Raw genomic sequence first — 15,019 nt, forward strand, 5'->3', positions numbered from 1 at the left:
CCGAGGCATCAAAGCCCAAGGGGCCTCAAGGGCAAGAAGAACAAGTCATTACAAACTGGTTAGAGGCATGAATGCAATGCAGACCCCAACTGGGTAGGCAAAATACATCTGGTTTTAATGCTGTAGGTTCTCAACATTTCTTAGCTAGAAACATGATCGTAGGAGTTTCTATCTCCTATACAATTACAATACTGTTCATAGTGAAATCAAGTACAGTTTTATTTAAGAACTGGAAAGAATAATCAGTATCTGTGAAAGAAAGCCAAATTTAAAATATTTAAATAAACATTTCCCCATGTAAAAAGAGTAGAATAATTACTCCACCGAGTTCATCTCCTAGCTACAGGACAGCTTCCTCCAAAGCACGCACGTGGGGCCACTCCTGACGGCAGGTCCACCAAGCCCAGGACAAGGCGCCAAGCTTTCATAGCAGGGCAGAGAGAGCAAGCCTCTCCCAGCACACTGGAGGTGCCAAGTCCCTACAGAAGGATACGCAGCGGGAGAGCACAACTGCCTAAGGCAGCAAGAGCGTGCAGAGGAGCCACAGGGGTTTCCTGAGCCTGTTACGGAGGGACTGCTACCAGAATGAGCTCGGGCCGAAACCCCGCTGAGCTTCAGCTATCCACACAACGCACTTGGTTTGGGGCTGTTTTCCTCCTCATGTCGATCACCCAGAGTCTTAAATAGAAAGAATTAGTAAAGTTTACTGTTTTAGCTGGAGAAACAGTTCACACCAACAAAGGGCAGTGGGGTACCCCGCCTCTGCCTTCCGCAGGCTTCCCCCCCACTCGCCCTGTCTTCTGTAAAGTGCCACTCCGCAAACGCTCATCAAATGTCTCCCTTTATCTGCTTTAGAGTAGCTTTGTTCTGTCCTGTGCCTGTTTTCCCTTTAAGAATCTCTACTTTAAAACCTGTAATGGAAAAAGAAATCTCTTGATAGTTTCCTAATTTGAGGGAACTGGTGATGTGACCTTTACCCAAAAAGCTTTCGGGAATACCCAAAAAGCCAGTACCTCATTAACCTGATTCTCTGCTGTGTACACTGTCACTGCTAAATTTATAGCGTTAAAAATAATCTGAAGACCTCAGCACCAGATGAAAGCCAACCACTTACCAAATCCTGCCTCTAAGTAGTTCATTTCTTATTCCTAAGTAATTGCTGACTTCTGCCCTGGGATTACAAACCAGGGTGGGAATGTTCTCTACTCCTGCCCATGGAATCACTCTTTAAAGTGAGAACATGTCAAGCCCCCGATGGTATATGGCAGCCTCTTACTGAGAAACACTGAGGCCTACCATCTGAGCTTGAAGGCCTGGCAGAAGGGTGGGCTTTCTGAACTCCGGCAGGCAGAGGAAGTACGGGTCAGCAAATGCCAATGCCTTGGGTCTTACTGTCCCCAAAGCCAGGGGCTGTCATTAGCTGCTCTCCATCTATTAAGAAGACAACTTCAGAGCCCCTGGTGGGAATGAAAAGCTGGGTCCAGTCCCGCTAGATACAGCAAGAAAGAACATTCCCCTCAAAGAGCTGGGGGTGTCTGCCAAAACCCCAGCTCTACCTTCCTCCAGTTTCTCCAGTTCACACCCCTACTAGGTGGCGTCACTTCGCTAAGCGTGGTCTGCAGAACAAGTTCAGAACTGATTCGACTCAGGCTCCCAGAGTGAGTGCGTGCTGATGTCCCACTGGGGAGCGTTGATGTTGGAGGAACCCTTTGCAGAGAGTTCCCGAAGCAGTTCTGTGAGAGCCGGTGGGCCAGTCAGCTACTCCACACACCAGCCAGTGTCACACCAGCAATCAACAAACCCACAAACCTCTTTGGTATATATAACAACGAAAAAGTTAATCAGGCCATGAAATCTAGAAATAAGTAATATTTCTGAGTTGGTAAAATGCTCTTTGACCACACATTTCTGGTATCTGATACAGTTAACCAAATGTCCATTTTTGCATAACTCTTATACAGTGTATATTTCATTTATGTCATCTAAGTATTAAAAAATTTGACATTGTTCCTCTAAGCCTTCACACCTGTGAGGTAGGTGGTATTGACCCCATTCTACATATGGGGCGGTCTAGGCACAGAAAGGTTAAGTGGCTCCTGGAAAGCCGCGTGGCGTGACATGGCATGGCATGGCGTGGTGGCACAGCAGCGCTCTGGCCAGGGGCCACCACTGCCTTCACACTCACGCTTCCTTAGCGCCACCACAGACCACAGAACTGCATGGATTTCACACGGAGACCAAGTTCCTATCTGGTCCAGAATTAAACAAGAGTCATAAAGCTCATGTTCGACTCATAAAGCCAACCATTCTCCCCAAACTTGAAAAACAAAAATACTGACTAAATGTCCATTGAGATCAGTTGCTCTATTTAAGACTTTTATGAGTCAGCTTGCTTGAATTTTGTAGTTGTATATGTTTAAACCCCTTTGGAAAAGATAGTTTAAAATGGCATTAGGGATGGTGGAAATTTGAGAACAGAACATAGGAATCAATAGATAATAGATTTAAATTGAAACACAAAAATAAAAGGTATGGTAAAATAAAATCAATCCCAAATAAACGGAGAGCAGTATTTCTCAACATTTAACAGTGCCTTGCAGAGCAGGTGTTCAGGAAGCATTTCTTGGATAAAGGAAAAACGGCACATCTTTGACACTTGCACTGATAACAGCCCCCTCCTGGGAGAAGAGCAGAGCCAGGACCTGGGGAAAGGCACAGGGGCCCAGCCTCCCTGGCCTGGGGTGCTCTGGTATCAGCCAAATTGTCTGGAGGTCTCCCTGCTGCCTTTCTGCCAAATAAAAGTTGTGGCTTTAAACACCAAGTGAGTCCCCTTTGAAGTTATACTGCTATTTATAAAAAATAGATATGTAAGTAGGATTAAATCTATGAGAAGCGAAAGTGCTTGTAAGGAAGCGTCATTAACCTTGTGCAGATGCTCATGCACTGGAGGACAGGAGTAAGGTCAAAGCTGTGCAGTCCGTGTCTTGTTTAAAGATTCTGAATGCACTTCTAACACTAGGAAGCACAGGTGCCCACACCCCCATCCCGCTGAGGAAGCCCTACCCGGTGTAATGAGTCAGTCCCCTCTCCCAACAGGTCTTGGCTACAACCTAAATACACTGTGGCCTTGTGGGGGTGGCGCATAGCCCAGCACTTCCCACAGGGCACTTCCACAGGGGCACTGTTGAATATTGCTGTTATTTGCTCCTTGTCCATCTTTTATCTGCACCATACCTTGATTCAGCCCAAGAACAGATGCTCCAGGGTAGGGTCTTTTGGTCCTAAGGCTTCTGACCATTTGGTCTTGAGTGATTTTCCAGTAGAATTATTGGTGACATATAAAATGATTAGGAAAATCCATTCTGCAGAGTGGCCAACCAGAGGCAGTTCTGTCCCAGGATGCATGGAGTGGGCGGCCCCTCAGCCCAGCCTGCCAGCCCCTGGCACGTCATAGCTCCATCTTGACCCCCTTTATAAAAGGCAGGCCTGTGGGTACCTGCTTCTTATACTCCAGGTACTCCTCTCCAAAAAAGTGAATTAAGGAGATTTCCTCCTCTTCTGTTCGATCCCGGAAGAAGCGCCACACTGTCAGAGCATAGCCGACGCCACAGATGGGATTGCACAGCATCACCTGATGGGGACACGAAGTTGATCGGGGTCAGAGTGATCTGACGTCATGAACTTTAGCGGCCCCTGCTCCTTTCAAACACCCTCAGAGGACCTCCTGCCTGGAGCCCAAGAGGCTTGGAAATACAATCAGAGTCTTTGGGAGCCAGGGCCAGGGTCCGGGCCCTGTTAGCTGAAATCACACCAGTGCTGTCACACTAGTACTAGACTCATCACTGCAGCTTCCTTCCCTATTGTCCTCTTCCGTTGCAAGACGTCAAAAAGTTAAAAGGCAAGATCAGCCTCTCAGACCCCCACCCTCAAGCTGGGGTGATGGCAACTCGTCCTCCCACCCCAACAGGTGACGCCTCATTCTGGGTTCCTGCCTCCCCACTGGGATCCCAGCCCAGACTCCACCACATCCTAACACACTCCCTGCACCTCACAGCTGCCCAGTCCCCCGCCCCAGGCCCCCAGAGGCCAGAGACACTGCTGCCTACCCAAGCTTCTGAAATCACACTCCTGCTCAGAAAGCCCTGACGCCAAACCTGGGAAGGCAGCACCTCAACTGCCTCCTCCCGCCCCTTCCCCTTGGCTTTCTCGACTTTGACTGCCTCTTACCTCCTTACTTACATGGCTTTTCCACTTCTCAGACCCTCTTCCCTACTGATCCATTGCCAAACAGTCCTGCAGGCCAAGAGTACTCAGGGCACTTCCTGTGCTATGTGGGGAACCCACTAACCCACCCGTCCACTCAGACTGACCCCTATGGACATGGATCTTCCCCAAGTGGGTGACCTCCACCGGAAGAACCAGGCAGATGCCCTCAAGTTCTTATTCCCCTCACTGTTTACTAAGAGTTTACTGTGTCCCCAGCACATGCTAAGCTCCTGAACTGACAAGCTATTCGACTCCCATGGCAAACCTCTGGGGTACCCCTGCTGTCGCCACGTAACACATGAAAAAAGGGAGGCTAAGCAGTCAACATGAGAGCCAGGACTGGCCTGGTCAGCAACCCCAGCACCTGTGCCCTCACAGCCAGCAGATGTGGGTGACCTCTTGGGATGCCCTGCAGAGGGGATTCCCAGGTACACATTGCAACCCATTACTGAGACATGAAATCAATTCAGTGAGTCATCAATAGCACCACAGATAATAGTAAAATAGAAAATAGTTTTGTGCACAGTAAGGTCAAGTATTGTTCGAACAAAGGCTTGATCTGTGTCACACATGTGGGTGTTGCTCCCAATGTAAAAAGTCGAAGGATGAAAAACTCTTTTGTGTTATAGCACTTAAGTATCTAGTCAGTATTCATGACAGATTACATGATTCAACTACAATTTGTTTTCAGGCCATATGATTAATACAGGAGTCTTAGGGTTCAGAAATGCCAGTTTTAAAATAAAAACTCTGCAATAACCTGCCCCTACTATCCACTAGAGGTCACCAGAGCCCCTCGGCAAGCCGACAGGGTACTGGGCCCAGGGGGATTTTTCCAAAGAGGTGATCAGGTTTCTAAGTTCTATTCGCATTCCTGAGTCAAGTCCTCCTGGGACCAAGAGAACACATTCAAGAGACAATGGTCAAGAAACAAGGCTTGATCTGCACCCCAAGACAGAACAACTTCCATAGCTCATATTAAACCTGTTCCATGACCTTGCATTAGGTCATCAATAACAGTTTCTAATGAAAATGAGCTAAGTTGCCACTTAAGTGGCAGAAGGCTGTCCCTCCCCAAAGTCCTACCTCTGTCCTTACCCCATGGGGGTGGCTTCCAGATCTAAGATAAATGGGCAGGGAAGGGGTACAGGGGTACAGGGCAACAGCCCCTGGAATCACCAAGAGAACAAGTCTAGGACTCCCTAACATATGCAGTTACTACTTGGAACAGGACAGGGAGCACAGGTGCCTATTTAAGGGAAACCAAGACCTTGGGAACACACTGAAATCCACTGATTGGTACACTTCAAAATTGTGAATTTTGTGGTATGTGAATTATGTCAATTAAACAAATGTAAAAAAAAAGATAAACTAAAGGCCAGTGTCCTATCTGATACCATACCTGGGTTCCAATACTCCAGTAAAACCACCCAACGTAGGAAGGATGCCGGAACCAGGCATATACTCCACTTGTCACCAGAGTATGGGTTTCTGATTTTTCATTCTGCACCACGTGGTTGAAATTGGAACCCGCTGTGAACATCGCCGCTTTCCTCAGACATTCTCCAAAGACCACCATTAGCAGCCCTGTGGCACTGAGCCAGGTGATCTGCTTCGACTCTGCAGGAGACATGTGTGACAAAGGGAAGTAAAGCGGCGGACTGCTGAGGTCCCCCTCTGAATGCTTAAAATTAACCTTTTTCCAAAGACAGGAACACTAGAAAACATGCTGGTGGACAATTAGCATTTGTTGTCACACTACAATTTAATTACAAGTAAAGCACATCCCTTAAGTTGTGCTGTTCATCCATTTACTTTAAAGTGATAACCACCCGATTAGCAGAGAGCTGATGAGCTCTCAGTCCACGGCCCCCTGCCACACACTCCCATCCTTCCCTTGGGGACAAGGACAGCTAACTGAAGCAAAGAAGGATCCATCATTTCCCATCTTGGCCCTTTACTGAATCCTGGGAACCACATAGTGGAAAGTTCAATTTGAGAGTAGGTCCCAGATGAAGAAGTTTTTGCGTCATAAAATCTTCACATGGAATTTCTCAAGTCTCCTCTGACTGTAAAATTAGGATCACAGCTATCATAAGGCTGGGACTTCATGCTGGATGGCTCACTGTGTTTCGGAAGGCTTAAGGCAAAAAGGCCGTCAACACACCCTCTATTCAAAATGCAGAGTGGGATTTACAAGCAGTGCTTGTCCTTTATAAAGAGCTTAGTGTGGAGAGAGGGCTGGGGAAAATCACTCCGGGAGATTACACCTGAGAGGTGAACCCACATCCTCCAGAGGGGGAAGTGGGGCGCACTGACCTGGCCAAAAGATATTTTCAAGTGTGAACTCTAGCCAAGAGGAAAGAGCGGCTACTGTATACTCCAGACTGTGATTCAGGAGAAAGGAGTCCAAGGACAGACTTTTGGGATTATTGACTGCTGTGACTAAGTACTCAGAATAGTGGAATAATGATAGGGAGCACATGTACCTATTTAAAAACAAAAAGAGAGAAGTAAGTTGAGGCAAGGGAATCAAGTTAGCCATAAGTCAAAGTACACATTTGGGTCTCCTGAACTGTCCCTCAATTCTACAATGAGGTCCTACTGACATCTGCCTGAGAGTGTCCATGAGGCCATATGCAACATTACCCCTCAGGTCTGCAGAAAGTGGGGTAGTTTTTTTAAGGGACTACATTTTGGAATGTCACACGCAAAACCAACCAGACAGAGGTTAAGGAGGCAATATGGGTCCTTCTGCCCTTTTAAAATCATACTACACACAGCAAACCATGAAACAGGTAAATATCACAATAAAGCGGTGATGTATGTTAAATACAAAAATTCAACAAAATGAGTGATTCCAGCAAAGGATTAGATGGCTCAGAGTACTGAAAATAGGAGATAAAGCTTTATTACCTTGAAGCCGCTGGTTCATATCCAGGTCAGGGACTAGAAGGCTCAAGGGACAGAAATCACAGTGCAGGGAAAAATCCTACACTGGCCATGGGGGATGCACTAGATGTGACCTAATAGAAATTAGAGATGGAAAAGGCCTGTGAAGACAAGCCAGAGCCTTGCCCCTTCCCATCACTGAGGACCTGCACCCTTGTCCAGGAAGCGCTTGTCACATTACTAACGAGGGCACCTGTGGGAAGGGTGCCAGGGAGAACTGTTTCTGCCTGCAACATAAGCAACCGATGGGCACAAGTGCTCAAGGTCCAAGACATGGCGATCTAGGTGGAAGCTAGAGACCTCTTTTCCACGGGATCTTAAACAGCCTTCAGCCTAGTCAGAGATGAGACACAGGGGTGAGGAATACCCTCTGATCTGCCCACCCCAGTCTCCAAACCATTACTCCCAAAGTACTTCTTACCAGCCAAAGTGATTCCAAGAAGACTGGCTAAAACTTAGCAGCATGCCGCAGCCAAACACAAAGCCAAGGAAACAGGCTCGGATGGCTATCTGAAACGGACCCAAAAGACACTCCGTCACCCGGCCATTCTGGGAGCACACATCCGGGCTGCAGAAGCAAATATCCTACTCCCTGGGATAAGTAGGCCGCTGGCAAGCATGTACAGCCCATTTGAGATGAACAGGGTGAAGCAGGGGTGCCTGGATTCAAATACCGCACGCACCCCCTCCAGCTGTGTGGCCTTGGGCAAGTTACCTAACCTCTCTGGAGCCCAATTTCCCCATCTACACAACGGGGATGATCACAGTACCTAGTTTTTAGGATCGCTGTGAGGATTACCCATGGAAAGCACTTAAAAGTACTACCTAAGGTTTAGCTGCCACTATTATTACTATTGCTATTATGGTTCAGGGCTGTGGGAAAACTGTGGGAAACTGTCGGCCGGATTCTCCCAAGTCCACACAGCAAGTCTGATGGGGGCACCGGGGACTCTGCGTCCAACTCCCTCCAAATAACTTTTGAGGGTCTTTGACCTCAGACTTGGCAGCAGGTAGGTCTCCGCACCTTAAATTACATAAAAGAACCTACGGGCTCATTCCCGCCTCACCCCACGCGCACGTGAGGCAGCTGATGAACCTCATCAACTGCAATTTCCCAACCACCCCTCAGGTAGAGGCGAGCTTCCTCCTGTCACCTCAGCTCGCAGCTAATGAACACGTCCGGGAAGGCAGCCCCTCCCGGGGCCCCAGCCCCGCTCCCGCCCGGCCCGCACCTGGTACCGCGGCGGCCGGTAAACCAGCAGCAGCAGGGCGTTGAGTCCGGCCACGTAGAGCGCCAGCCCGGTGCGGCCCTGCAGGCCGGCGCGCGTGAGCAGCGGCAGCGCGAGCACCGAGGCGCCCAGCAGGAAGGTGGCGAGGCTGAGGCGCGCCTCGGAGCCCGGGGGAGCCCGCGCCGCGCAGCCCGCCATGGCGCAGGGCAGCCGACGAGCAGGCGGTGCTTCCCTAGCCCCGGGAAACCCGCCCGCCGCGCCTGCGCACAGTGCCTCCGACGCCGGCGGGGGAGCGCCGGGCCAAGCCGCGCGCCGCCCTCAAGCTCTCGCGAGAGCGCCGTGCCGCGGGGCGGAGGCTCGAATTTGGGGCGAGCGCCCCGCCCCGCCGCCCCGCGCTCCGCAGATCCCGCGGGACCGCAGACTCCGCGGAGCTGTAGCCGGCGGGCGGGGCTGCGGGCGCTGGGGTTCCGGGTAGAGAAGCGCCGCCGGCGGCCGCGCGAAGTCAGCCCCAAACTCGATAAGGTCCCCGTCCGAAGGAATCACGTGAAATCCGAAGCGACCCCATCCTCGGCCAGCCTGGCCTCCCTGAAATTCAGACCCCCTTCGGCGCGCAGGGTCCCCGCCGCGGGGTCCGCAGCCCAGCCCGGCGCCCGCTCGGGGTCACCCCTGCGGGCAGCCTCAAAACCCACCCGGGAAGTCCCCGCGTAGCATGACCCACTTCAGGTCGTGTTGAGGGAAAATGTTGGCCGATGGTGGAAGAACTCAAGGGTACATTGCGTGTTTTAAAGGGCACAGTACAAAACTTTCCAGTGGGACCCTGACTTCACTTGGGAACAACAGAAACATACGTGTGAGCCTGGGGAAATGATTGAAATATAAGCCAGTTATTTTAACAGAGTTATCATCTGGTGGCACAACTCTGGGCAAGTTTTATTGTCTTTATGTTTTTGAATTTTCCGCATTGCCCACAATCAACATTACTTTCATAATCAGGAATTGTTCTTTTTACAGGGTTAAAGCCCTCCACCTCGGAGAGCTGAGTGAGGATGGAGGAGAAAGGCAAGTCGCGCATGACTAGAACAAAATATGGGTGGGAGTGGGGAGGCAGGCGTCAAATACGGATGGGAAGGAGAGAGCGGGGCCCCAGGGCGAGGCCTGCGGGTGGGCAGCAGGAGGGTTAGGAGGCAGCATGGAAGAGATGCTGCAGCTAGGTCTTGGGGCCCTCAGGGACCCGCAGTCTGCCTGCCGCTGGAAAAGAGGGCAAGGGCGTCTAAGGGCAGGGGGGGAAGATTGGCACCAAGTTTGCAGACAGTGGCAGGAGAAAGCAAATCTGAGGCAGGATAGGAGACCAGCCCTGAGGGAGGCTGGAGCCCAGAGTAGTGGGTCAGATCCCTTTGAGGCCAGGCCCTCAACCTGAGCCCCTGGAGCCCCACCCCAACCCAGCAGGACCTGGCAGGAGGCCCGGCGTCTGGGCAGCTGGGCTAGGGAAGGATGGAGAGCCTGAGCTGTAATCTGGGCCCCAGCACTGCTACAGCCCAACTTCGTGACCTTGAGCAAATCAGCTCTATGAGCTTCAGTTTCCTATAAAATGGGGATTCTGATCTGACAGTCAGGTATTGATGTTTTGTAAAGCCAGGAACCATGCTTAAATGGTGCTCAGAAATTTGCTAAACTTGGTTGGTGGGAATTTAAATTGTTACAGAACCAAACATATCTGAGTCTTCTCATGTGATGCACAGCAAAGCTAAACACTGACATCAGGATGTAGGGAAGGACAGTGGCTAATGCCCAAGGTCCCAAACTCGCCTTCGGCTTACAAGCCAGGGTTTTTTAAGACAAAATTATGGGAAAGGTGTAAGAATATAGACTGCGTGATTAGCTCCTGCACATTCTTCTGCTTGGTCAGTGAGGTGAAGCGGTTGTTTCAGGAATCTTAACTGTCAGTCATCTTCTGACTCCACCCCGTCTGGGGTCTACCTGCTTATTGTCAGGAGGTGGTGCGTCTGGGGAGAGGGGAGTTTAAGTTCCTACAAAACATCTCCAGAATTCATGAATGACAAGTTTGTCTGTGGCCTTGAGGAAGAACTCGGAGTCTTGTGTCTGTTTAGTTTGCTTTGATTTGCAAACTCACATTTTCTTTATTCTTTACCTAGTCTAATTTACACATTCTGGTCACAATTAAAGAGACTTGGACTTGTCTTTGTTAATGAGAAGTCTGAGGGGCTTCATCACAAGACGGCCACCTGTACGGTTACAAAAGGAGATTTAATGTTTTAAAACCCAAAGTGGCCCTGGTTCAGTCCCTGTGGGAAGGAGGCCTGGCTGTTTCTGGGAGCTGAGAACTGGGGCTCCTGCCACTACCCCCAGTTTCTCCCTGTCTCCCTGAGACTGGGAATCTCTCCTTCAGCGCCGGGATGCGTCTGGGCCACTAGAGGGCGCTCATTGCATCTTCTCTCCTGGGAACGAGTATGGTTCTTTAGCAAAGAGCCGCTCCCAGGAAACTCCTTTTCGGGTAATTGACATCTGCTCTCCATGCTGACTTAGGGACCTGATTATCTCCAGGGACCATCCCCATTCTGAGGGTACAGAGTAATGTAATGCAGACAGAAGAACTCTCTCCTCTGCCCACCACTCCCCCTTAGACCATACACATCTCGTCTGTCAGCCCCATCTCGGAGGAGGGAGAAAGAGGGGGAGGCAGACATCTCCCAGGTAGGGCCAGGCCAGAGGGAAAGGGAATTTTTGGAAGTCACTGGAGTTGCCGATTCTGTCAGGGCCTGTGGCTCACAGAGCAGTGATGGAGGAAAAAGGCAAGTAAGCAAATACATAGTGAAAGGGTATCTGGCCGCGACCCTCCTTACCCAGAATGACTCAAGAGACACGGGCCCACGCAAGAGACTTTATTATCTGAAGGAGAGAGTGGCTGCCCCAGACGGGGGTGGGGAGAGAGAGAGGGAGCAGCAGAGAGAGCAGTGGGACAGAGTTGGGGGGGAGAGAGAGAGAGCGCAGGGGGACAGAGAGACAGAGACAGAGAGAGGGCAGCAGAGAGAGACAGAGAGAACAGCAGAGAGACAGAGAGAGAAAGAGAGAGCAGCAGAGTGAGCAGAAACAGAGAGGGAGCAGCGAGTGAGAGGGACAGAGAGAGAGAGAGAGAGAGAGGGCAGCAGCGTGGTGCCTTTTATTGTGGCGGATCCGCTAGGCCTGTTGCCTTGGGGGAGGGTCGGGATGTTTAGAGATAAGGCGGGGTAAACCCAGGCATAATTCTCACCGGCTTCTGTGCTTGGGACCATGGGGCAAATGGAGGATACATTACTATATTCTTACACACCGCAGCACAGACCCAGAGAAAGTCACAGAGAGATACGCACAGAAACAGTACTTCACACAGAGATACGGACACAAACACATACACAGATGCCTGCTTTTCCACCAGAGAGGAAATCCTCTGATCAAACATCCACTCTTCACCCAGCTCTCCAATGTCCCCTAGGCTAGGGGCGCAACAAGCCAGCAAAAATATAAGCAAATAAAGGAAAAACTACTCAGCCCTGGGATGCCTCGCTAGCCTTTTTTTTTTTTTTTTTTTTTGTAAATAAGCATTTGAATGTTGTTTTGTTCTAGGAGCTGCAAGGCAAGCACAAAGGGAGCCCTTTCTCATGCAGGGCAGTCCCTCTGCAGGGCCCTCCCTCCACCCCACTCATTCTGCCATCCACCCACCAGCAGAGATGGCTTTCCATCCTGGCGTAAGTGGGGATTCTTCCTGTTTAAAGAGAATGAATGAAAAGACAAACCACCTTAACTTTTCCAAGTTAAACTGCAGGCGGAGATGACATTATGCTTTCTTAGAGTTGCTTTATTGTGCAAGAGAGAATGTAGAGTAGGGTGGTCTGGAACAGGCAGAGGCAGGTGTAAGGATGGGGCATTAACCAAACACTGCAATTCACACAAAAATGCCAGGATGGAGAAAGTTTGCTCCTGACCAAGCTCAACACCCAGTAGGAAAAAGTTTGAGAACCCCGCCTCTTTCCCCCTCCCCGTCAGTTGTTAGGGTGGCCTCCGGGGCCTCCTGTCACTCACAGCCCTGTGCCCCATCCATTTCCCACAGGGAGGCCAAGAGGGGCCGGCTTAGTGTGGCCTCAGCTCTCCCTGGCAGGGAACTCTGGTCCGCTAAAAGTTTTCTTTCCCTTCCTCTGGCTATTCCAGGCTTGAAGCATGAGAGCCTCCTCTCTCCAGTCTGGCAATGGGTAAATGATGTGTAATTTATGAGCACATCAGCCTAAAGTGCATAACTCATACGTGTACAAAGGGGCCGGGTAAATATTTAAAGATTAGAGCCAGCTGGGGAGAAACACAAAAGGCTGGGACAATGGGGGTCTCTCTGAATTCACTCTTCCCGAGCTGGGCCAGCCCGGTTCACTGTTGATGCACTCACTGGGGTCCCAGCTTTTGTCCCCAGGAGGGCCCTTGGCTGCCGGGCTATTCGGAGTCCCAACATAGCTAAAGAGACTTAAACAATCGCAGCCTCTCCAACTCCATCTGGAGACAATTGGCTGAGTCATTTCAGTGCTTTTGCTCTGTCCCAATAGTTAATTACACGGAGCAATCACTTCATTCCACTTTGAAATGCATCTGTGAAGGGGCACAGTGCCTTTCTTCCACCAGGCACAAGCAGAGCCTTGGCAGCACTTAGCAGTTAGTATGGCTTTAAAAGCCTGAGGGCTGCAGGAAGGAAGGGGTTCCTGCCTAGGGGAGAGGGGCTGCACCCTGCTGCTGTTCCTGGGAGAGCCCGTAGGCTAGTAGGGTGGGACTTCCAGTAGGCCTCTTGTTCTGGGGCCTGCAAACCCCTCCCGACCTTGTCACCACACCGAACTTGTTTTGTGAAGTCCCTTCTTTTGCTGAAGTCAAGAAAACCAAACGGGGGATGGGAGGACAAAGGCACAGGTTACCGTTTGCCTTAGATTCCCCAGCATGAGAAAGCAGAGGGCCCCGAGTACTCCTGGAAGCCCCCAGGACCCTCCAGATTATAGAAGAAATTTCTTAAGTGAGCAGAGGGCCGTCTGGGTCTCCCTAGCGCTCTGCCCGAAATTGGGTTCCTTTCCAGGTCCCCTGGGGCCCCCAGATGCTAAAGATGGAATGGGAGTCGGTGGCCTACATCCCAGTTTGCATAAGCCTGGCTTCTAAATTGGTTCATGCTCCGTGCCGCCGACCCGAGGACGCTTCGTCCTGCATGCTCTCGGAGGACAGGGGGCGAGGTTGCTAGCACTTCTCCACCCGCGGAAAGCGCCTCCCTCGCCTCAGCGCGCCTCTTGGATCGGACCTGCGGGAGAGCCTGCGCAGGATGCCCAGAGGCAGGACTTGCAAACGGGGTGGGGGTGGGAGTGGGTGGAAGTGGGTCGCATCTACAGGAAGGAGCTTGGTGGAGACTTAGCCACCACCTTTTGCAATGACTTTGACGCGAAGATCTGTTTTTAACTTAATGGGGGAATTGGATGCCCAGAAGGAGCCGGGTTGGGGGTAACGTCGCGATGGGAGGAGGGGGAGGAAGCTGTCTCCGAACACTGGGAGAAGTGAGGATGGAACTTGCGCGGATCCCTTTCAGCCTTGAGCCCCACGCGACCCTCAGAGGGCTTGAGGCAAGGAGCGGGCCAAGGGGGCTGTTGGAAGCGGGGGAGCCGCTGCAGGAACAGGAGAAGCCCGGGAAGGGGAGGAATCAGCGTAGGTGGAGAGACCCTGGCCAGAGGACTTGCCGAAGGGGGAGGGGCATGGTGGGCGGTGCCGGGGTGGGGGTGGGGGCAGCGGAGGCCTGTTAAGTGGGAGGGGGCGGTGCTCGGAGGCCGAGAATCCCGCCCGGGCCGCCTCGCCGGCCTTTCCTGCAGCCCAAGCAGAACATTGCGAATTAGCGCATTTTGCGGTCAATTTTCCACTGCTTAAGAAACACTGAGCCACCCAAGTGAGCGGCCCCACCCAGCGCGGCTAGGATCCCAGGGCACCGCCTCCAGAGGAGTAGTGGGTGCCGGGGAGCGGGTGCAGACCGCCCGCAGGCCGCTTTATGGCGACCCTAACTCTGAAGAGAAGGCGGGCCGGCGTCCTCGCTGCGGGACTCGAGAGCAGCTCCCAGGGCCATTGCCTTGCTAATGCTCTGGAGTTGAAAGGCACGGGCGGTGGTTTCTGGGGAGGGATCTTAATTAGAGGACAAATTGCCCCGCTGCCCGCGCTGCTCCAGAGCCGGGGCGGGGATGAGGGAGACCGCCAGAGCGAGGCGCGCGCCCGGCCTCCGTGCAGATGTGCAGCAGCTGGGAGCCCGCGCGCGCGGCGGGGCGCCCGGAGTTTAGCTCCGAGGGGGCGGGCGCGGGGACGGCTTTGTGGGGCCGGCACAATGCCCTTAACACCCGGCTGCCCCCTTTGTGCCCGGCCTCGCAGCCCGCCCTCCCCACGGTGCCTTTGTACCGCGCCGCCACAGCCCCAAGCTGAGCGAGCGCACGGAGGCCGCTGGGGCCCCGCCAGGCCCGGCGCTTCAAAGCTGTCCGGCGCGTGCCAGCGCCGGTCGTCCGTCCCCGGCCCTGCCGCCCGTC

General features: G+C 52.1%; 1 protein-coding gene across 1 annotated transcript; it reads right to left on the reverse strand.

Annotated features, from left to right (window-relative positions):
- Positions 1-90: 90 nt before the first annotated feature.
- ICMT (isoprenylcysteine carboxyl methyltransferase) lies at positions 91-8,730 on the reverse strand. The gene is made up of 5 exons (XM_036999850.2): positions 8,451-8,730; positions 7,640-7,728; positions 6,586-6,755; positions 5,669-5,886; positions 91-3,631 (listed from the first exon to the last, which is right to left on the reverse strand). Exons 1-5 carry the CDS (start codon positions 8,643-8,645, stop codon positions 3,449-3,451), a joined length of 855 nt encoding a protein of 284 aa, XP_036855745.1. The 5' UTR covers positions 8,646-8,730; the 3' UTR covers positions 91-3,448.
- Between the last annotated feature and the right edge of the window lie 6,289 nt (positions 8,731-15,019).

The sequence above is a fragment of the Manis javanica genome, chromosome 4, assembly GCF_040802235.1.
Source record: "Manis javanica isolate MJ-LG chromosome 4, MJ_LKY, whole genome shotgun sequence".
In the NCBI taxonomy this organism is placed as follows: domain Eukaryota; kingdom Metazoa; phylum Chordata; class Mammalia; order Pholidota; family Manidae; genus Manis; species Manis javanica.